Source organism: Barbus barbus (genome assembly GCF_936440315.1).
Source record: "Barbus barbus genome assembly, chromosome: 34".
Taxonomy (NCBI): domain Eukaryota; kingdom Metazoa; phylum Chordata; class Actinopteri; order Cypriniformes; family Cyprinidae; genus Barbus; species Barbus barbus.
This window is the reverse complement of record NC_136762.1, coordinates 2,507,501-2,533,326: the sequence shown is the minus strand read 5'-3', so window position 1 is coordinate 2,533,326 and position 25,826 is coordinate 2,507,501. Positions and strand designations below refer to the sequence as shown.

The following is a 25,826-nucleotide window of genomic DNA, read 5'->3' as shown; positions in this document are numbered from 1 at the left end:
TCAAAATAAGCAAAAAAAAAACAAGTACAGCACAGTAAAAATCGAGTTAAAATAATCAAATTACTTTATTTCACTCAAATAACACAAGGAATAATATTTATATTATTTCAGCTTTATTCATAGGTAACCATTTTAATCTACATGACCTTAATATTTTACTAAAACACTTTAAAGCAGTTTAAAAAATGCCATACAAAGAACATTTCTGAGTAATGACCAGTTTGAATTTTAAATCGATTCAGTTTGAAAGAACTATTTCATGTAAATTATTCAAACATTTAAATTGAGCAAATCATGATACAAGTCTACTCTTAAAATAGTTAGTAAAATAAAAATTTGTAAACTGTAAATATTTCATGCATCACCCAACCCTACTTATGCATGTGTGTGTGTGTGTGTCCTCACCTTCAATGGGTCTGGGCACGAAGTGTGAACACGGTTTAGTTTTCTTGACCCGGTTTCCCTTCATGATGAGTCCTTCTTTATTGAGTCCGAGGAACCAGGCGCGTCCGCTCTCATGCTGGCGGTACACCGTGGACGAGTAGATCACATAATAATTCTCAAACACACTCTCCTTAAACTTACACTCCGCTGTGAACGCTTCCTACAGACAGACAGAAACAGAGAGAGATCGAGAGAGATGTTAAAACATAATTACAGCTCTCAGGTGTGTGTCTTTATAGAGTCTTTGTCCCAATTTCTTTATAAAAGTCTTTTGCATGCACAGGTTGAGAGGGTGGAGACGGCCGTCAACCAGAGCAGACACACACACACACACACACAAACATCTGACACAATTAATGTTTTGTATATATAACATACAGTGGGGTATAAAAACCTGAGAGCACCAGTGAAAATGTTTATATTTTGCATTGGCAATTTATTAAATGTTTTTCACTACAAATTATATTATCAGCATAATATGAGTGAAATTTTAAACTGAAAAAATAAATGCATATAATTTGAGAATCTTATACTTCAAGAGGAAGCAAGAAAATTCTGAAATTTGTATTTATCTCTACACTGTTATAGAGTGATTGTGTAAAACAAGGTTTTTGCCACATATAAAATTCAAGATACTTAGACATTTTGCTATGCAGCATAATTTACACATATGTAATACATATATTACATTTATAAATAAAATACTGTATATAGTCATTTTAAGTGAAAACATGAAAGCTATAAAAAAAAAAATTGGAACAAAAATGTATGTTTATGTAAGTGTAATACATTTTATGTCATGTACATTTATCCTAAAACCTTATCAATAAATGTTAATAATGTAGAAATAAATAAAAAAAGATAGACATGCATTTAGAAATGTTCAGATTTTTGTATAAACTGCATGTTGTTGTTAAAGTTGCATTTATAAATACAATATATATTGTTGACGTATATGATTGCTGCATATATCATATAAAAACTGTCGTATAGACAGTATTAACATATGTAAACACAAATCTTACTATGGGGCTTTTATACATGTCATAAACTTATATCTACCCAGAGAATGTACGCATGTGAAAATTATATTTTAGCCTCAAATGTCAGCTATTCATTGGATTGATAAAAGATATGAATGGTATTACAATGTTATACTAAAACAACAATGGAAAAACCTTTAAGATAACCCTGTAGAAAGAAAAAACATCTTTAGCATGCATAATAATTTAAGTGGACTTTGAATGATTAATTGCTGCTTTAAACAATTCTGTAATTATGGCATCTGTAATTGTGATTAGAAATTCGAGTGTGTGCAGTTTACATTATACAACTAATGTCCAAGTATCATCAAGTTATGTTAATCAGAGGCCTTATTTTACAAATGAACTGAAAAACTCTATTATAAAACCCCATAGGAGAACTCATAGCCAATCACGTTTGGGGGTGTTTACGTCGTGGCTGCAGCAATCTATGGTTCGGTTTTAAAACTCTTTATTTCCAGGTTTTTAATGCAATCTCAAACTTTTGAACCCTACTGTATATTACACACACACACACACACACAGGGAGATGTGCGCTCTTTGCCATCTCAGCATCTCAAACCACTTTAGCAGATTAAACGTCACCACTAAATAACCGGTAGAAAAGCTCACACACACATACGACCCTGATCTACAACATCCAGACAATAGAACTGCTGAACACACTCAGTAAAACACAAATTACAACAACACCAATCTATAGGGGGATATTTGTGTTCACAAATCAATGGAAGGCAATTCACAGAAATAAAACTCTCAAGCTTAATTAAAAATAAAATGAATTCAGTAAAAACATGAAAATGACCAAACCAACTGTGATCACTTGAAGTTATCAAACAGTAATGCGAGTGTTAATCTAGGAAAAATGTTTAATGCATATGAATCTAAATACATTTACAAATCACATGTTTAAGACAAATATCACCCCTTGCCAAAATACATATAATGAGCAGTTTTGAATACATATGAATACACATATTCTTTTATCACAGCACTGCTGAATTCTTCATAAACAGCTGCATTATTACATTAATTTTCAATCAATTGTCAATTATTCCTTGCATACATATTGCATTACAACACTCACAAACACACACACATCGACTGTCACACTTTGGCAGACGTTCATTATCACACTAAAACTGAGTTAATTAACACTTTCTCACCCCAAAGATAGAACAACATCCAGAACAGCTGATCTTGACACACACAGACATGTGTAATGTTACATAACACCAAATATGAACCTTCACTGATATGCATTTCTATAAGCTCGGTCTCTATGAGTCATATTGTATCAAAGATCAAGCTGCAACGGCATAATGATGATGCTGACCTTTTCTCAGAAGTATATTCCCATTCACATTTTACAAAATGACTTACCAGCTATATAAAAGTATTTGGATTTTGTGTCCGTTTGAATTTATTATGAACAAACTTGAAATCACTTATATGATTTGTGTCAATTCGCATCGCCAATTCAACAAGCAAACACAATTTATTACAATTATGAACAAACTTGAAAATGCACTTGTGTATAATTATTATTTTTTGCCATATTTTGTGCTGATGTTGAGATAAATTCTGTGGAACAAATTGAAATATGGTAAAAATATGGTAAATGGAGCTGAGACGAATCTAATTGCTGAAAACATCATACAATTAATTGAAATATTTAATAGACGCAGAGAAAATGTGCACAACTTTGTGAAATAACAGCTATTTGAATTATGAATCTGTCTGGGTTTTGTGTCAGTTTGCATTTCCAATTCAACAATTAAGTACAATTTATTATAAACAAACTCGAAATCACACTTGCATATGAATGTTTTTCCAATATTTTGTGCTGATGCTGATATAAAATCTGCAAAATTCTTTAAAATGAATTTAAATTTGGTAAAAAAAATGAAGACACTAATTTACTTAAAATGTTTAATAAATGAACAGAAAATGTGCAGAACTTTGTAAAATGACAGCCATTTGAATTATGAATCAGTCTGGATTTTGTGTCAGTTTGCATTTATAACTTTACAATAAAGCACAATTTATTATGCACAAACTCACTGTTTTTCCCCATATTTTGTGCTTATGTTAACATAAAATCTGCACAATTCTGTGGAACAACTTTAAATGTTTAAAAAATTAAATGGAGCTAAACATACAAGACTGCAATTGCTGAAAGCATCATCAAATTACCTGAAATATTTAATAAACGAACAGAAAAAGTGTTCAAAGCTATGAATTCAGACGCCCTTTCTTTCATGTACGCCTGGCTGGTGCTAAAATAGTTTTGCAATGGAGATTCGAAATGTCATTTTTACTTACAGTTTGGGTCATGAGAGCGGCCCATAGTGCTGCCATGAGACTGAAAGTCCTTTCAGTGTTCACAGCAAACTGACAGCAGAGACGGCCATGTGTGTGTGTGTGTGTGTGTGTCTAAAACACAGTTACACTGCTTGCTCTCTTTGTGAACCAATGTAGTTCAGGAAATTTTTATAGAACAAGTCTGTGAATTATGAATGTAGGCAGGAGCAGAGACTCGCTCTCTCCATCACATGACTGCCGCTTCCAGAACCTTCCCGCTGTTGTGTTTTAGACTACATGAGAGAAAGCTAGCGTTACAATCCTTCTTCTGACTTGTATTTTCAGCACTGAACACATCCAGAAACGTAAAAGCTCAACACCACAAGAAACCACACAAGTACCACTACAACGTTTCTAAACACGAAGGCAAAATCTGAACTATTCTTTAGTTTTAAATCATTTTTACATTCAGTATTTCATTTAATTTCCAACATTTCTCTCAATTAACAAAAACGATATAAAACATTTAAGGTTAATACAAGACAAACATAGTCAACCTTGTTTGCAAAAGACGTTTTTACTGACTTTTAGAGCAAATTGCATATTACTTAAGTTTACATTTTATATTGCAGCTAAAATATTTATTTTGTGTAAACAAGATGTTATTTGTTTACACAATGCATACAGAATCTACTAATATAGATATAGCCTATACCTTATCACACTTGTAAATATGAAGGACAAAACCTGCAAAGAATTAAAATAAATAATTGTATAAATAAATATGGAAATAAATTAAAGAATAAAAATTAAGTTTAAAATAATAAAACTAAAGTAAAAATAAATACAGAAAATAATAAAGGAAAAATAAGTAAACTTGCAACTATGGTTGATTTAATAAAAAATTAATTAATTGTATTTATTTTATCAAGTCATTTGTTTCTTTATTTTCTTATTGTTACATTTAATGAATGAATGAATTAACTAATTAATTAATTATCATTTTTAGTTTTTGCTAGTTCGGTCCTCCATATGAAAACAATTTAATTTGAAATAATTTCAATAATTTTAAATCACAATATTAAAGCTCTGACCTGCAATAAATTCAATAAAAACAGAAACCACACAATATTAACACACATAATATTACACATTTCAGCCTGTAAAAACACACCAAAACACACAACCGTAACACAATAACAGTCTGTCCTGCTTTCAAAACACACACACACACACAACAAAATACACACGCACTACACCAAAATTGCATAATAGTACATACCCCGACAAACGCTAGAGAAAAGAAACAAAACAGATTGTGTGATCACATGAAAAGCTGTGGATTTTACACAGAACAGACATGATACACACACACACACACAGATGTGAGGAGTGTTTTCTTACCGAGGAGTAAAGGAAACCCTCTCCATTCATGGCCACGTAGAGTCCGGCCTTCACGCCCTGTATCGCCACGACCCGCAAACCCACCGGGATCAGGTTAAACAGAGCTGAAACACACCAACACCAACATCTTACTGCTCTTTTAGAGCTCAGGACACTTAAAGGACAATTATCTCCTGAAATTCCTTGGGAAAATAAAAATAAACAGACATGCAGTATTTTGGTCGATATTTAGTTTTGTGCCATTCACAATTTAATTAATTTCTTGTAAATGAATGAATCTGCACAGAGGTAGTAAACAGGATGCAGAATTACAATTCAAATAAAAAAATGGATGGATGGATGGATGGATGGATGGATGGATGGATGGATGGATGGATGGATGGATGGATGGATGGATGGATGGATGGATGGATGGATGGATGGATGGATGGATGGATGGATGGATGGATGGATGGATGGATGGATGGATGGATGGATGGATGGATGGATGGATGGATGGATGGATGGATGGAGAAATGAGTTAATTTCTCAGGGTCTGTTGCTTCTCAAAGGACAGATGTTTCACATGAAACAAAAGAATATTCAAAGGAGAAACGAGGGATGGAATGAAAAACAGAAATAAATCCACTGAGTTTCAGAGGACGGTTTCAAACCCTCGTAACGCTGCTGCTGATTCAGTTCCAGTCTGTAAAAATCGACAGGAGGGAAAAAACAGGAGCAGCGGAGGAGTGCAGCAGGATAACGGAGGGATGGAGGGGGAGGAGAGATCAGAGAACCAGAACAAGGGATGAGTGTTCGTGTGGGATTGAGAGCGGAATATGAGAGAGAATTCATGTTTACAGCAGTATTCATGTGATGAAGAACATACTCTATGCAACATATGAACATAAACTCAATTCATGTGCTGAAATACAAATCACAACACAAGCACATTATCCACAAAAGTTTGGATTTTTAAAAATGTTTTTGAAAGAAGTCTCTTTTGCTCACCAAGGCTGCAATTATTTGATCAAAAATACAGTAGAAACAGTGAAATATTATTACAATTTAAAATAATTGTTTTCTATGTGAATATCTGTTCAAATGTAATTTATTTCTGTGATGCGCAGCTGTATTTTCAGCATCATTACTCCAGTCTTCAGTCACTCGTCCTTCAGAAATCATTCTAATATACGGATTTACTGCTCAAGACACATTTCTGATTATTATCAATGATGAAAATATATCAAATATTTTTGTGAAATCGTTACTTTGTGATTTACTACAATTCAATTTTTTGAAAGAAATTAATACTTTTATTCAGCAAGGATGCATTAAATTGTTTAAAAGTGGCAGTAAAGACATTTATAAGGTTCATAAAGATTTCTATTTCAAATAAATGCTGCTCTTTCGAACTTTCTATTCATCAAAGAATCCTGAAAAATGAAATGCATTACGGTTTCCACAAAAATATTCAGCAGCACAGCTGTTTTCAACATTGATGATAATCAGAAATGTATCTTGAGCATCAAATCAGTATATTATTATGATTTCTGAAGATCATGTGACACTGAAGACTGGAGTAATGATGCTGAAAATACACAGAAATAAATATATTTTAAATTGTAATAATATTTCACTGTTTTTACTGTATTTTGATCAAATAAATGCAGCCTTGGTGAGCAGAAGGGAAGGGAGGAGAGCAGATGTTTGACCAGAAGTATAAAGTGACAGACAGACACTTGCAGGAAACCTTTTTTTGCCCCCTTGAGTACTAAAGTTTGTTACTGTAAGAAGTTTGTTACTGTACAACATAAAACACTGTACAAGAATTCATGCAATTCTGTTTCTCTCTGCTTCAGCTGTTTTCATTTTGTTGGAAGCCGACCAAATTCTGTCTGTATTGTGTTTCAACTCTCCAGCTGATCAATATTCTCACTTTAGATGAAAACATGTTTGCCCACAGCTGTCGGATAAATGCGATCATGTTATATGAGAATTCTTAATGGCTTAAAAACAAAACAAAACTACAAAAATCAGTCCTTAACCGCAACATGCCAAACCTGATGCTATTTACTGTCTTAATGCACACTGTTGGTCTTGTTGAAAAGGATTGCATATTAAAGTGCATGAAAAAGTGTGTGTTCATAATCTTTCATCAAATTGAAATGAAAACTTTGCTTTTCAGCTGGCATCGCCTGTTTCACTCATAGTATTGTAGTCAAATGGGTTGTGAAGTGCATTTCATGTTGACTTTAACACTGAATCTGTCGTAAGACTCGAGGACTGAACAGTAATGTGTGTCTCACGTGTGTCACACAAAGACTCGCTGTCTAAGCCCATTGGACTCGCTAATGTGAGTTTAGCAGATAAGGAGGAAGGCTGTGTGATTCAAAAGCATCACACAGGAGATTCAAGACATGAGTGGGCACCTTCAGAACCACTGAGAGAATGCAGGAGCTGCAAGAGAGAAGGAACGCTCCGAAATCCTGAGCTTTAGCAGTAAAGCATCCCTCTCCAGCGCCCCGGGAGATGAGCTCAGAAGTGTGTGTGTGTGTGCCTCCATGCTCACGAATGCATATGCAGATCTGAGAAATACACGCAAACTGTGAGATCAGGCGAGATCTCACACACACACACACACGTGATGAGGGTTCTCGGCTCTATCAAGAAAACATTCAAGTCACCCCAAAATCAAAAGAAAGAAATGATTCATTTTGACAATCTTTTTGTTTAAATAATTAAAATCAGAAACGATGTCTACCCTAGGAACATTGAGATGTTTTGCATGGTGAAAAACACATTTTCCCCTTAAATTCTTATCATTGCAATGCATCTGGCCTTTTTCTTAATGTATAAAACATGATAATAATAACATTCTATATACATATATTCAAAATGTTATCGATATTTGTATATTTAAAAATATATCAAAAGTGTGGAGTCAGTAAAATGTTAAAATGCTCTTCTGCTCATCAAGGCTGCATTTATTTGATAAAACCCCCCCCCCGTAAAAACAGCAATATTGTGAAATATTATCAATATTTCAAATAATTGTTTCCTATTTGAATATATTTTAAACTCTAATTTATTTCTGTGATGCGCAGCTGTATTTTCAGCATCATTACTCCAGTCTTCAGCGTCACATGATCTTCAGAAATCATTCTAATATACTGATTTCTGATCATCAGTGTCGAAAACTGTTTTGCTGTCCAATATTTTTGTGAAAACTGTGACAGATTTTATTTTTCAGGATTTTTGAATGAATAGAAAGTTCAAAAGGACAACATTTATTTTAAATATATCTTTATTTGAAGTAAATCTTTTGTTACATTATAAATGTTTTTACTGTCACTTTTGATCAATTTAATGCAACCTTGCTGAATATAAAAAATGCACTGACCCCAATGTTTTGAATGTTGTAATATATATATATACCCAAAAGGGAACATTAAGATCTGCAGCAAATCCAAATCATCTTTTAATTCCTTTTTGGATTTCAGAGCGTATCAGTTTCTGACACAGAGGACAGAGGGAACAGAAAGAGACTCACTGTAGTCGCTATTTTCGTCTTTGGACCCGCTGACGGTTCCGTCCGGCTGCATCTGCAAGTAGTAGCCCTGCTCGCTGAAGAGCCTGGTCACTATCCCCTTCAACTGAGGCTCTGAAACACACGCCACAAACACAAACCCGTCACAAAAACACAAGCGCAAAGCCTGCACACCAGCAGCACTCTCAGAAACAGCTTCAATGCTTCTTTGTAGCAGGTTTCTGAGCTACACGACTCTTTGGACATTAAAGTATCTGATGTTACATTACAGGTTCTTCTGATCCCATAATGAAGAGCTTAAAATGTTCACACAATGCAAAACCCTTCTTAAAGCAATTAAATAAACCAATCATGCACACAAACAACAAGTTTTGAGGAACGGATGCATCATAATGCATGCTGAACTGTCATATAATGCTTAGTATTGTTCAAAATGAATGAACTGTCATGTTACTGAAACAGCAAGTGCTGCTACCCAATTAAAATGTGTTAATTGTTTCAGTACCTTGCTAATTATGTTAGTAAACCGGCTCCCCTTCTGCTCTGACATCTGTGACACTGTCTCACTCCCAGCATGTTTTCAAGTGTTTCACCGCAATATTTAGTATTAAAAAAGTCACGCGCTATAAAAAGACCAATGAAATTTGAATTACAGACATACTTGCACTATATTTCTCATTTTAGAAGAGCTCAGTCACCAGCATGAAGAGAGAGGAGAAAAAGTAGTCAAAAATGATACAGACATCATAAACCCAACTGAACAGAATAGAGTTGGCCAGCTTTAATACACACGTTTAATTTATAACAGAATAGTTTCTGATTATAACACTGAAATGTATAATCTGTGAAGCTGCTTTAAAACAACATGTAAAAAAGTGCTAATATGTGAAAATGAACTTGAATTGAATTCATGTGAAATTTAATTACAAAGTAACCATTCAGAATAAAGTAAGATGCTGCAGCTCATGGTCACACTTTATAATGACATTTATTAATAACATCAAACATCGGGGCATTATGTAATGATCATTATTGAAATTAAACATTTTAAGTTCAAACTTAATACATATTTAAATTGTTCACATATATTTGTATGTATGTAGTTATCATTTGTATGTGAAGGACATTCACTACCTGTTACTAATATATAGTAGTAATATGAATAGTTATACAATATATTAGACATTAATATAGTTTAATATACAGTAGTCAACATTTTTTGTTGTCCTAAAACCAAAACATTACTCGTTCTCGTCTTAGCACAACTTTTTTGATCCACTTCAAATGTTGACTACTGTATATTTAACTATGTCTAATATATTGTATAAATATTCATATTTTCAATCATTGTATGGCTCAAAATTATAAATTTTTCTTTTATGCCAAAAATCATTAGGATATTAAGTAAAGATCATGTTCCATGAAGATATTTTGTAAATTTTCTACCGTAAATATCAAAACTTAATTTTTGATTAGTAATATGCATTGCTAAGAACTTCATTTGAACAACTTTAAAGGAGATTTTCTCAATATTTAGATTTTTTTGCACCCTCAGATTCCAGATTTTCAAATAGTTGTATCTCAGCCAAATATTGTCCTATCATAACAAACCATACATCAATGGAGAGATTATTTATTCAGTTTTCAGATGATGTATTAATCTCAATTTCAAATAATTGACCCTTATGACTGGTTTTGTGGTCCAGGGTCACATATTGGCATTTAGCGTGCATAAACTACCTGTTTTGCATTATGAATGTTAATGCAATCATTAAAGTAGCCTGATCAATAAAACAGAGTGTAGCATAAACAGCGACGCAAACTCTCATTCGCTGTTGTCCGCGCGCACAGGTGATCGTCACGCGCTGCGCACAGGTGTGAATGAACTGACCTGGTTTCCGGCGCACGGGTCGTTTTTTCCCGCTGCAGAACCGGACTTTACAGAAGAGTCCGAACAGGCGCCGGTCGCACAGGGAGCTTCGTCCGGTGGGCTCTTTACCGGGGCTGGAGCGGCGTTTACCGGACGGCGCTCGTTCGCTGTTTGACTCGCGCGCCTGCCGTTTCTGTCGGATGAGCGAGCTGGCGATCGCCGCGGCCATCTCACGGGAGAGCGAGGGACGCGGGTCCGGTGACGATCGTGCAGATTCGTTTCAGATTCACGGTGCAGACCACCGGCGCGAGGGAGCGAGCATGAGCGATACCGATAGACTCGGTGTTTCCTACCACGGAAAGCACTTAGAGTTACATAACCGCACAATTAGACCACATAACAACACAGAGACCGTCCAAAAACGCGAGTCCTAACGGAGCGTCTGTTATTCACGACATGAAGCGCTTCGAAGTGACGGGCGACGGGTGTCCGCTTCTTAACTTCTCATCACTAAGATCCGGTTTGTCCTCCTCAACATGTTGATTTAACAGCCCTCATCCCATCTCCGCTCACAGTCCGTTTCCAGCATCTTTCCAAAGATCCGGTGCAGGGAAAATCCACAGAAAATCCAAGAGTGATTTTCAATGCATCTGGAGTGATTCCAGCCGAGGAGATGAAGTCAGAATAATGCTGAGGATACGAGAGACAGGGAGGGAGAGCAGTGTGTGTGTGTGTGTGTGTGTGTGTGTGTGTGTGTGTGGTCGGATAGAAGGAGAGCGACTCGACTGGGAACAGAGGGGGGAGGTCAAAGCAACAGCTTTCCCAAAAAAATGACACAGTCGCCGCGGCTTAAACCAGAAACACGTGGTTGACCAACACTATTAAAAATAAAGGTTCTTTATTTGCATCAATGGTTCTAAGAACCTTGAACATCCATGGAACCTTTCAAATGCAGAATAGGCTCTTTATAGTCGAAAGAGGTTCTTTAGATTTTTTAAATGTTCTTCAAAATGGTTCTTTTAGGAACTATTCACTGGGTTCTTCTGTGGCATCACTGCAAAAACACTCTTTTGTAACCTTTATTATTAAGAGTGAATATGGGATTTTAAGTGGTGCATCTCCTCATACTTGAGGTGTGAAAGCTTGGAAGGTTTTGCCACAATAATAAAAGGTAATTCTGACTTTTCCCCTCCCAATTCTGATTTTGTGTCTTGCAATTCTGACTGTTTTCTTGCAATTCTGACTTTTCTTTAAATGTTCTCAGAATTGTGAGATATACAAAAAGTCCCAATTATCTCTTTTTTTTTTATTCCATGCATGGCGGAATAAAAACAAAAACAGAATTGCGAGATTTCTGTAAAAAAAAAAAAATTCAGGATTGCAACACAAACTCAGAATTGCGAGATGTAAATTCGCAATTTGTGAGAAAAAGTCATAAATGTGAAAAAAATCCTTTTAATCCTTTAAAATAACGTTTTTTATTCTGTGGTGGTAAAAAAATAAATCAAATACAAATAAAAACTGAATTGTGAGATATAAACTCACAATAGCAAGAAAAAGTCAGAATTGAGAGATATAAAGTGGCAATTAATTTTTTTATTCCGTCTCAGAAACAAAACAAAAAAAACAATTGCTATATAAATTCAGAATTGCACGATGTAGACTCAACTTGCAAATGCAAAATATATGTATATGAGATATGAGTTTATATCTCGAAAATCTGAGTTTACATCAATTCAAAAGGTTTTAATTGCATGAAAAATTATTTTTTTTATCTTGTGGTGGAAACTAGCTTCCCAGATATACTTATGGAAAATTATTGTTCATTCTTCGGTTATAGGGGTAAAAAAAATAGTGTGAAAAAAGTATATATTTTGAAATATAGTGAAAATCCCATTTACTTTAACATTTCTGAGTTGCCAAATAAGGTGGATGTGCTTACAAGATTGCTTTAAACAGGATTAAATGCAAAAAACAGTGCAAGTGTTGCTTTCAATTAATATTACACCTTTAATTTCTACTATAAAGCAGCTGTCCAGTGTGTTCATGTTTTAATCTGTATCCTCATAGAAGGTGGAGCCTCAGAGACACACCCACCTAATTACATAAATCGCTGCGAACCAATGGGAGCCTGAAGGTGTTTAACTGGAAAGTTTCTAGTTTTTCATTTTTTCTTTGCCTGATTTTGTTCTAAATTACGTCACACCTGTTTGTTCATCGATTTCCCTTGAAGTGTATTGTTGTAAATTTATAGACTCTCTAAAACAGCTCAGCTTTGAATAAAAAGTGGTATTTCTCACTGGACAGATTTCCATGGGGAAAAACATCACAAAATCATTACACAAAGGTCCTTTCTTAACGCTTGCAAGATGTCGAGTACAAAACTAATGTTGCAAATAAATCATTACAATGCAGACCATTCTAAACGAACAATATTTGTGAGTCGGTATCGTTAGGGCAAAGTTTAATTAGGGCATTTCAAATGCAGTTTGATAATTACATTTATGGATGGTTTGGCTTCATGTGATTGCTTTTTATGATGAACGGTGTTAATTTGCACGGGGAGGTGAATTGAGACGCCCCGCGGGTCTGATGGAGCAGCTGTCACTGCTGCTGACTCAGGTACCGATATCGTATCGAATACACAGAGCTGTCAGGTGCTGAGAGATGCTTTCTGAAGTCTCCAGTAAAGAGGCCAATCACTGTGACCCAGATACATCATTCAACCTTCATCACACAACACTGATTACTTTATCACTGAGAGAACGAGAGAGAGAGAAAGACAGGAGGAGAGAGAGAAAGAGAGGATGTCTATATATAGTCTCCGCTGAGTAGGCCAGTAGTACTTGTGCACGCTAGTTCACACACACACACACACACACACACAGATTTGAGGTCCCTAGAAGTAAAGCGTGAACGCTTAGATCCACTTACTGATGCATTTTTACCATATATATATATATATATATATATATATATATATATATAGTTGGTTGAGAACAATCCAGCATGTGTTCTGTCCAATATTCACCCATTTTATTTGTATTTAACCCAGCATTTTTAGAGTATATATATATATATAAAATTCAACCAAATTCTACTTCCATTAAGTTACATGCATTTCAACTGCAATTAACCTAATTTTTATAGTGTGTGTATATATATATATATATATATATATATATATATATATATATATATATATATATATATATATATATATATATATATATATATATATAAAAAACACATCATATTTTGTGATTTACATATAATGATACAAATGTTTTTGGTCAGCTATTTTTTTGTATGTTTTTAAAAAAAAAGTAATGTTTTGAATTTATTTGATCAAAAATACCATAAAAACAAGATTGAAATAATATTACAATTATGATAACTTTTTTAATGTTACGAAAGATTAATTTATAATGTTAAATTTAAGGTTTAGATGTAATGTTGAACTTGATATTTATGTAATTTTTGATTATGTAAAGCACTTTGTTGCATCTTGTCTGAAAGGTGCAACATAAATACAGTTTATTATTATTATAATTATTTCAAAATTTTCATATAATATTTTATATTTTTATTGATAATTTATAATTTAATATTTGGGCAAGAATGTGTTTTTTGCTGGCAAAAGTGAATTTAGACTTGACTTAGCATTATAATGTACAATATGAAATATGGATAACTACTCAATTTGATATTAATAGTTCACGAGATCAGACCTCCATTACAGGAAAGTTCTGTTCAAGAAATAGTGTTTAAACAGTTAAATCTTACTATAGTACTTTTCCTTTAAGTTAAGGCCATTGCACACTGAAGGTCCTTGCATACTGAGTCCAAACCGTATGTGTTTTCCAGGTTTTTTTGTATTCGTCATCCTTTCCTATCAAAATGCTTGCTATGGATGCGAAAACGCAGAAAATCGAAGCTGATCCAAATTTTTTTATGACGGATGAAAGTTTTGGAGGCAGTGTGTAAACGTGATCGGCACAACATAAGGTCGTATTTATTTTTTAACGTGTGGAAATTTCTCAGTGTGAAATGATCTTAACGAATACGAAAAAACACATGCAAATTTTGACCTTGCTGTGCAATGACCTTTAGTGCTAGGTGATGGCAAAAATAATCAGATCACTTATAACCTCCTAACTGTCCTTTTTGAACATTGACCTTGAAAATGCACTCTGCGCACTAAAATGGTTTGTGATGAAATCATGAATGCATCGGAATACAAATGAGTTTACTGTAAAGAAAATGTACTGTACTATTATTATATTTTATTTTATATAAAATAAATAATTTACCAAATGTTTTGGAATATAAAATCAAAGCCGAATGTCTAACCATGTTCGAAATTTGAAGTTGATATCACAAAAATTGAGGTTCCTATTAGATTTTGTTTAGATGCCATACCAAAAATAGCCAATGGGTGACACCCAAACACTATAGAATTTATTAATGCATTTTCCTGTAACAAGTTCATAAATATATTACTTATATCGCAAAATAACCACCATACATGCATGACCTAGACCTTTCCAACAATGTGTTTTGTCAAGATTAAAAAAAGATTAGTTTTGATAAAATATTGTAGTAAATTTTGTAATGTGACACTTGACACTGTCCACCAGGGAGAGGAGCCTGCTAAAGGGATTTAAAGTACCATTTTCATGATAGCACAATGATTTCAGATGACATTTAATTTGGGATGATTACAAAAATATGTGATAGGTAAAAAAAAAAGAAAAAAAAAAAGGCAAAGCACCAAGCCAGGTAACAGGTTAAATATCAAATATCCAGAAAAGTTGTACTTGTGTATGATGATGACCTGTGGAACTGTGTTGAGTCAGCACTAAATCAGTGACCTGTAAAGAACAGGATGAGATTAAGGAGGAAGAGGAAGGCTGAGATTCATCAGATCCTCTGTGAAAGACGAGTGTGGGTGTTGACAATGACCCCTAATGATTTAGGAGTAGTATAACCCCATCTCAGCACTGCACGAGTGTGTGTGTGTGTCCTGAGGAGTGTAACCTGCCCTCAAAACGGATCCCAAAATGAGTTTATGTTTCAAAGACAGAGATCAGATTTGGAAAAATAAGAGACGGAAACTGAAACTCTATAATCTGTATTTAGTGTCTGTGGGTTGGTGGGAGCCGTGCTCTGATTGGCTGGTCGACAAAGGAAGGAACCAATGACAGACCGGAGCTATATGTCATTATTATGACCCCTGATGGAGCAGTTTGGAAATTGATCAGAAAACTCAACACCAACACACACACACAGGTCATCAACAATTATGAAGTTTCAATCAATATCTTTCTTGACCCCATCACATGGACACATACATATAAATGAAGCATTTCATACATGCCTTCTACTAACGGAATATATTTGTATAAATGCATTCAGATATTGAAATGTGCAATATACTGTAAGAACGTGCCTGACCCACTTGTCTGTAAGTACTACATATTTACCATGTATATACATTAGTAAGTACAGTAAAGTATCTAATTACCATGCATGTACGACTGATAAGTTCAGCCGTGTTTCTTATTTGTTACCATGTACATACACCTCAGGTAAGTACCTTTACCACTCGTTTGCCTGTAGGTACAAGATATTTACCAGGGAAGTACACGTACTGTAAAATAGAGTGCTGTTTTGAACAAGTATTAACTTCTTTAACGTATCAACAATGGGAACCCTGAACATTTCTAAGATTTTGAAACAAAACAAACCACTTTTATGATTTATTTTCCCTCAAAATGTGTAGATCCATCAATGTACAATAAATGCATGTGTTTTATTCTGTAATCATACACTACTGGGATAGTGAAAAATCACTCAATGCATTGCATTCTGTCATCGCATGATCTGAAAATGACAGATAATGCTGCATTAGACAATCTTAAACAGAATTACACTACCTTTTGGAACAGACTATGTCCTCATGATGCCTAAACAGTGCAGTCTAGTTAGGCAGCTCACTAGCTCTACGGCTCTATGCTGCCAGTTAGTGGTAAACATCATGAAGCGCAGCCTTCATCACAACCCATGAAACACAGCAGTAGCAGCTCCACAAATAAACACTAGAGAGCATGATGAATGTTTCATGTGTGTATTTGTTTATTCTGAGCGCCTGCATCATTTATGAGAAAGCTCAACCGTCTTCAAACCTCTCAGCCTGCACGCACATCCACATGCAGCTTTAAAACAGCACTATCCAACAACTATATAACAATGTCTCAATGTCCCTGAACATTCACTCATACAGACTGATAAATACCGACAATCAAATTTGACTATTTGTCTCCACAGCAACCACAGAATTCTTTATTTATGTTCCTTGTATAATGTAGCGCCCTTGATCTCCAACAGCACACGTGAATAACACTAATACAGTCCTGTATGGCATCGTAATGCTCCTTTCATTTTTTTAGTTTTTATTTTGATTTAAAGACAAAGAGTCTGGATGAACTCCACTAGAGGGCAGTACAATACACACACACACACTAAACATCCTGCTCCCGTGCTTCACTCCCAGTGCTCCATAATGAGTGTATTTAAGAGTTTGGGTAAAAAAAAAATTCCCCAAAATAAATTAATATTTTTATTCATCAAGGATGCATCAAATTGTTCAAAAGTGACTGTAAAGACATTTATAATTGTATAAAAGTTGTTTTTTATTTATTTCAAATACTTTCCATTCAGTTTCTACAACAATATTTGGCAGCACAACTGTTTTCAGCATTGATAATCAGAAATGTTTCTTGAGCATCAAATCAGCATATTAGAATGATTTCTGAAGACTGGAGTAATGATGCTGAAGTTTTGATCAATGAATGCAGACTTCAAATGAAAATATGAAAAACTTTAACATTCTTACCAACTTTATACCTTAACATAAAACAACCAACAACTAAACTTAAAACATTTGGATTTATGTGATTTATTGAATTTTTTTTTTGTTACAAGTTACAAAATAATAATAATAATAAAAACAGTTTGCACTCAGAAATTAATAGTAAATTTAATTTTAAAAAATAATAATAAAAGAACTGGCAAGAAACACTGAATTAAACAAAATTTTGAAGTAAAAAAGTCTGAACTAATATTTTCTTGTAAAACACTCCATTATTCTTTGTTTTATTTAAATCTTCAAAAAAAATGTTTTTTACGGTGTATCTCAGAAGTTAGGATTAATTGACAAGTAAAAATAAATCGGTATTCTTTCACACCACATGACGTCATTTCTTTCAGCAAAAAACAATGGCATTACATGATTTTTTTAAATAAAGAAAGCTGAACTTTTAATCAGAAAATATTAATTCTTTGCTCTGACACACTAAGAATAGCTATTTATCATATTTATGGTATAGAGCTAGTGAAAATGCTGGCAGGATAAATAGACGTCTTTACCAGGCAAGCAGGAAGAAAACGCACTAACTGTGTTTACTTTACAACTTACAAATTTTATTTATCATAGTTTTTCTTTCCTATATGCATATTTCTAATAATATATTGAAGGATCCTTAGATGTGCAAATTGTGTGTGTTGTGTTTTTTTAATTCATTTATAATCATTTATTTATTTATATTATATATATATAAATAATTATTTTATAATCATTAGTCATTCATATGATTTATTATTTGATTATTTTTATCATTTGATTATTTTATCATTCATTATTATTATTATATTAAGTATTTTTATTGTTTATTCATTCATTCGTTTATTATGCTTCTATATTTCATATTAATTTTCCTCGCTTATGCATTTTCATTGTTGTTCAATCTCATGCTTGTGGGCTTTCATGAACTGTTTTGTCTGTATGAATAAGAGATATATAAGGGGGAATGTTTATGGAAACCCAAGGTTTATGGGATGTTGCTGTGAAGCAGTTTTGGTATAACTGCACCTGTTGAATTTGTCCTGGGCAGACGAAGTCTGAACATTGAAACATACTAAGATTGTTCAATAAACTGTTACTTTTTATCATCATCACTTTGTCTCCTTCTGCTCTTCTCTGGCTTTTCTTGGTCAACTTCTTGACCGACAGAAGACTGTAAAACACTCATTTTGGGTATCAACAGCTCTGCTGACTAGTTCTTCTGTTATTGGACAAACTGATATTTTCTGACGGGATCTGGGGTCCGGATCTTAAATATTATCTGGCGTGGAGACCCGATCTAACAATATAAATGTATGACACACATAGTACTGGAAATATGAATGTAAATGTTTCCCTAATATTGAATCTCAATATAAAATACATTTTACAAAATCATTTAAAACGGTGCACTTCCTCTCTCTCATTCTCATATACACAGCAGACAGACAGTACTTTATAGAATAATAGTAAAACGTGTATTACGGCCACTCCACAGTGAACTTTGCATATTCAAATGTTGAACAAACCCTTCCAAACAGCCATAAAGAAAGAATAAATCTGAACAAGCTCAACTGGAGACCAGCCATGCAAAAAACCTAACCCTCAGTCCTAAACTCAATTTAACTAGTTATGCATTCAACACACTGAGAATCCTGCAGATTAAATGCAGCATGCACTGATTTGATAACAACAGCTGTACTGAACTGCATATGCAAATTTCACAATACACGGCTGACGTCACCGTCACGCAACAGCACCCCTGCAGTGACAACAACTTTGAGGAGAGAATAGCTGCCATGGTAATGCAAAGTGTTGGGAAGTGCTGTAGCTATGGCAACACATCAAAATGGGAAACGTGATTGGGTAATGCAGGTTTATTTGAGAGCGTCTGCTCGATATGACGTGTGGCATGACAGAACTATTACAGCATTCAAACTGCGACTGTAAGAAAAATCAAGGTCAGGTTGCTATAAATAGCACGATTCATGAATTATTTCTGCCGGAACATTACTGACAATGTTTCTCAAGTCTAAACGCCTAAACAAGTACACTAAAAAATGTGGAACACTGTTGCAAAATTAACCCCCAAGACAACCGTCATGCCGTTTCCATGCTAACAGAGACATGGATTTTGTCTCAATAATGACGCAATTCATTCACAATCACACACGTAAAATATCTCGGGACTCTTTCTGATGACATTGTGTGTGATTTGTGATCTTGAGCATGTATGAGTGTGACTGGTTTATTTATGACACGCAGATCAGCGTTCAAATCCCTCCTTTGTGGTTCCTGGCAACAAAACAGCAGCATTTTATGCTCTCATAACAGTACAAATACCAACAACCTCACATCAGTGTCACAGCTTTTGTATGTTGAATTAGGTTTTATTTTTAGATTTCCCATTTTCATTTTCGCTAAAGGTTTATTGTGTTTTTGCCTTTTATTATATATATACAGTTGCATGTGAAAGTTCGGGAACCCCTTGCAGAATTTGTGAAAATGTGAATAATTTTAACAAAATAAGAGAGATCATACAAAATGCATGTTATTTTTATTTAGTACTGTCCTGAGTAAGATATTTTCCATAAAAGATGTTAACATATAGTCCACAAGACAAAAAAAATAGCTGAAATTATTAAAATAACCACATTCAAAAGTTTGGGAACCCTTGGTTCTTCATACTTAATACAAGTATATTGGGGCCTAGAGTTAAAGGTTTTTATAGAGGGGATTTTGGATATCTGTTTTTATCACTCCATAAATCATAAAATACTGTCAACAGCCAGCACAAAAAAATAGTTTAGGAATAAAACGATGTATAATATCAGGCAAATAATATATGAACAAACCTCTCAGTAAAAACCTTCAGAATATAGATGGTAATAAAATTGCTAAGTTTGGTATATAAATGCTGCTAAAGTGCAGAAACAAACTCATTTTGACAAAACAAACCTTTAAAATATACAGTGCCCTCCAAAAGTATTGGAACAGTAAGGCCAATTCCTTTATTTTTGCTGTAGACTGAAAACATTTGGGTTTGACATCAAAAGATGAATATGAGATGAGAGATTAACATTTCAGCTTTTATTTACAGGTATTTTCATCTGGATCTGATACACAATTTAGAAGATAGCACCTTTTGTTTGAACCCACCCATTGTTCATGTTACCTAAAGTATTGGAGCATGTGACTGACAGGTGTGTTTTGTTGCCCTGGTGTGTCTTATTAATTGATTATTCAAACAATAAATAGCACTGAATGTCTGCGCTCAGTTTCAGATCCGTGCAGACTGCATTAATAGTTAGTGTGTAACCAACATGAAAACCAGAGAGGTGTCTATGGGTGAAAAACAAGCAATTGTGAAGCTGAGAGAAGATGAAAAATCAATCAAACCATTGCGCAAATACTGGCAATAGCAAGTACAACCATTTGGAATCTCCTGAAGTAACACCTCAAACGGGTAGATCAAGGAAAACATCTGAGGTTGATGACAGAAACAATGTGACAGCTGTAAAGAAAGACCCTAAAACAACTGTTAGTGACATCAGCAACAAACTCCAGAGGCCAGGAGTGAAGGTATCACGATCTACTGTTCGCAGAAGACTTCATGAACACAAGCACAGAGGCTACACCAGAAGATGCAAACCACTCATTAGCAAGAAGAATAGGAGACGAGCCTCAGAAATTCTGGGACAAGGTTTTATGACTGATTTTATGGACCAAAGTGGTGGAAAGGCTAAAGTTTGGAGAAAGAAAGGATCTGCTCATGATCCCAAACATACAAGCTCATCTGAAACACAGTGTACACAGGTGTACATTATAGTACACATTACACAAGTAATGTAATGGCTTGGGCTTTCATCGCTTCTTCTGGGACAGGCTCATTAATCTTCATTAATGATGTAACACATGATGGCAGCAGCAAAATTAACTCAGAGGTCTACAGAAATATTTTGTCTGACAATTTACAGAAAGATGCAACCAAACTGATTGGGAGATCCTTCATCATGCAGCAAGATAATGACCCAAAACATAGTGCCAAAACAACAAAGGAGTTCATCAGGGGCAAGAAGTGGAAGGTTTTAGACTGGCCAAGTCTATCTCTACACTTAAACCCTGTAGAGTATGCATTTTACCTGCTAAAGAAGAGACTGAAGGGAGTAACCCCCCAAAACTGAAAGAGGCTGCGGTGAAAGCCTGGAAAAGCATCACAAAAGAAGAATGCTAAAGTTTGGTGATGTCAATGGGTCACAGGCTTGATGCAGTTAGGATTTGCAACTAAATATTAAGTATTTTTCACTTTAATCTATGTTAATTCTATCTGTTCTTTTGGTAACATGAAAAATGGGTGGGTTCAAACAAAAGGTGCTATCTTATAAGTTGTGTATCAGATCCAGATGTAAATAAAAGCTGAAATGTTAATCTCTCATCTCATATTCACCTTTTGATGTCAAACCCAAATGTTTTCAGTCTACAGCAAAAATAAAGGAATTGGCCTTACTGTTCCAATACTTTTGGAGGGCACTAACACACACACACACATACATATACACATATATATATATATATATTCTAATTGAAACATACAGACACAAATAGATAAAATGCAATAGAATCACATGGATGATATATGATCTATAAAATTCTTGAGAATATAGATAGGAATAAAACTTAAGTTTGGTGTATGTAAGTGCTGCTGAAGTGGATAAAGAAACTCATTTTGACAAAACACCCTTTATAAACTGTAATTGAAACCTAAAGATGCAAATAGATAAAGTGTAATAATAAAATCAAGTGAATGATATTTGAACAAACAACTTTATAAAAGCCTTCAGAATGTATATATGAATAAAATTGTGTATGAAAGTGCTGCCAAAGTGGAGAAACAAACTCCTTTTTAAAAAACTGCTTTTAAAAATATGCACTGTAATTGAAACCTACAAATACAAATAGAAAAAGTGCAATAAAATAAACACAAAAGTACAACCCGAATTCTGGAAATGTTGGGACATTGTTTAAATTTGAATAAAATGAAAACTAAAAGACTTTCAAATCACATGAGCCAATTTTATATTCACAACAGAACATAACAAATGTTTAATCAGAGAAATTGTATACTTTTATCCACTAAATGAGCTCATTTCAAGTTTGATGCCTGCTACAGGTCTCTAAAAAGTTGGCACAGGGGCAACCAAGGAGATTCAGCTGGGAGAACATCTAGCAACTAATTAAGTTAATTGACATCAGGTCTGTAACATGATTAGCTATAAAAGGGATGTCTTAAGAGAGGCAGAGTCTCTCAGAAGTAAAGATGGGCAGAGGCTCTCCAATCTGTGAAAGAGTGCGTAAACAATTGTGGAATACTTTAAAAACAACGTTCCGCAACGTCAAATTGCAAAGGCTTTGCAAATCTCATCATCTACAGTGCATGCATAATATAATCAAAATATTCAGAGAAAGTGGAGAAATCTCTGTGCGTAAGGGACAAGGCTGAATACCTTTGTTGGATGCCCATGGTCTTGGGGCCCTCAGACGACACTGCATCACTCATCGTCACGATTCTGTCATTGACATTACTAAATGGGCCCAGGAATACTTCCAAAAACTATTGTTGATAAACACAATCCGCCGTGCCATCTGCAGATGCCAACTAAAGCTCTATCGTGCAAAAAGGAAGCCATATGTGAACATGGTCCAGAAGCGCCGTCGTGTCCTGTGGGCCAAGGCTCATTTAAAATTGACCGTTTCAGAGTGGAAAAATGTTCTATGGTCAGACGAGTCCAAATTTGACATTCTTGTTGGAAATGACAGAAGCAGTGTCCTCCAGGCTAAAGAGGAGGGAGACCTTCCAGCGTGTTATCAGCATTCAGTTCAAAAGCCAGCATCTCTGATGGTATGGGGGTGCATAAGTGCATACGGTATGGGCAGCTTGCATGTTTTGGAAGGCACTATGAATGCTGAAAGGTATATAAAGGTTTTAGAGCAACATATGCTCCCCTCCAGACAACGTGTATTTCAGCAGGACAATGCAAAACCACATACTGCAGCTATTACAACAGCATGGCTTCGTAGTAGAAGAGTCCGGTGCTGAATTGTCTGCCTGCAGTCCAGGTCTTTCACCTATAGAGAACATTTGGCGCATCATTAAACGAAAAATATGTCAAAGACGACCACGAACTCTTCAGCAGCTGGAAACCTATATCAGGCAAGAATGGGACCAAATTCCAACAGCAAAACTCCAGAAACTCATAACCTCTATGCCCAGACGTCTTCAAACTGTTTTGAAAAGAAGATGAGATGTTACACCATGGTAAACATGCCCCTGTCCCAACTATTTTGAGACCTGTAGCAAGCATCAAATTTGAAATGAGCTCATTTAGTGGAAAAACATGTAAAATTTCTCAGTTTAAAAATGTATCTATGTTCTATTGTGAATAAAATATTGGCTCATGTGAATTGAAATTCTTTTAGTTTCAAATTTTAGATTCATTTTATTCAAATGTAAAAAACGTCCTAACATTTCCGAAATTCAGTTTGTATATTTTGGATGTTTTTTTCTCCCATTATTCTGAAATAACACATTATGAATAGCCCAAAATCTAAACTTGTCCAGGGCATGGAAAAATAGTATTTCACATGTAGTGTCTTGCCTAAAGTTTATTCAATTGTAGTTATTTTAGTACTTAAACGAAATGAAAATGGGAAATGTTGACTTTGCAACTAGCTCAGATAATATAAGTTTGTTTTGTTTTTTACTTTATGTTAGTTAACATTAATTTTAAGTAACAGAATAATATTGGTTTTAGTTAACTATAATAACCCTGCCTCAGAAACAAATATAGTCCACTAAACACAGAAGTCATATTTAGCTATAGTACTGGCATGAATAATTATCTATAGTAACGTGAGTGAGTTGAGTGGATCTGTAAAGCAGCAGCTCTGTCTGTAATGGCAGCAGTAATTGGATCTAGTGAGTGTTGTGTGTGTGTGTGTGTGTGTGTGCGTGCGTAAGTAGTCTGGTTATTGATTAAAAACTGGGGCTGTTTCCAAATGCATTGTTGGAATCTGTGATCATGCTCAGAGCCACTGGCGAGATGGCGAGATCCCACAATGCACCTGTGGAACAATAGAGTCCAATAATTCTGATTTCAGTCCAATTTAATATTTAATTCCAATGAACCAGTTTCTATGCCCATGAAGGAACAAACATGCCTGTGAATTTATCAGTTATTTTTTAATCAGACAATTTACTGATTAAAGTAAAGGTGCATCTCCACCTCTCAGACTATAACAATCAGAACTAAATAATAATAAACTGCAATACACTGTAGAAAATTATTTTTCAAAGTTGTAAATAAAAACATTATTAGAGTATGTTTTAAAAGAAAAAAACTATTTGAGTTTTAAAGTTCTACATTAAAAATTCACAAAATTCTGAGAAAAAATATTTCCACACCAAATTTTTTGAAACATAAGTAGCGACAGTTTTGAGATGCTGAATGTAACAGATTTTCAAAAAATAGAAATTCCCATGGAATTTGGTTCTATACAACAGTTATTTAAGGAATTTTGCATACGTTACTGTTGTTTCACAAGAAAATCCAGTTATGACATTTTGATTACAAATTATGAGGTTAAATAAAAATCTACAAATGAAAATACATGGACGAATCATTCACAATAAGATATATAAAATGCATTTAGAAAATAAATAGGGTGAATTTTCATTCCTCTAAATCTCTACATTTCTAAAAATTTTCAAACAAACACTTTGAATGGCCTAATTTTCTCAAATAACAAAGATTTTAAATGTAAAATTGAGTTATGTTTAAATCTTAAATCACTGTTAATATAAATTTCAATTGCACACATGGCATCAAACACGTTTCTGTCACATTATAAAGGAAAGAAAGGAAAGGGTTCCCTGCTGTCCGTGGTGCTGAAAAGTGCATCCAGGCACATTTGTGACCCTGGCTGTGAAAACCCAGCTAAAGTCCTTTTTTGGTGATTAACGGTTTTCTACATAAAAATCATATTTCACAAGGTAAAGAACATTCTGTGAAAATGTAACTTTGATATCTTTAATATTGACTGAGTAAGACTGATATCATAGTGAAATCAATGGTTGAAATCAAATTTTGATGCTTGTTATCTCATAATTAGATTGAGACTTCAGCCTGGATTTCACAGAGAGGGTCACATGAGCACTACAGCAGTGATGTCAAATATCTGACTCAGAGCGGCCCTAAACTAAAATAAACTCTCAACAGTCACCATAACATCTAATGAAGCTGCTTATGCTGAGGCTTGAGACTTACAGAA

The 25,826-nt window shown here is 34.4% G+C and overlaps 1 protein-coding gene across 3 annotated transcripts in view; it reads right to left on the bottom strand.

Annotated features, from left to right (window-relative positions):
- LOC306854205 (fibroblast growth factor 12-like) overlaps positions 1-25,826 on the bottom strand; it is a gene marked incomplete at both ends in the record, with an annotated part of 52,808 nt that overhangs the window by 3,373 nt on the left and 23,609 nt on the right. For 2 of the 3 annotated variants that reach the window (XM_079392036.1, XM_079392035.1), the window contains 3 exons: positions 406-604; positions 5,196-5,299; positions 8,728-8,838. In XM_079392036.1, coding sequence (XP_079248162.1) covers positions 406-604; positions 5,196-5,299; positions 8,728-8,838 — 414 coding nt within the window. Of the gene's footprint in view, positions 1-405; positions 605-5,195; positions 5,300-8,727; positions 8,839-10,615; positions 10,824-25,826 lie in introns of those variants that run through there. The other variant, XM_079392034.1, reaches the window with a different exon arrangement.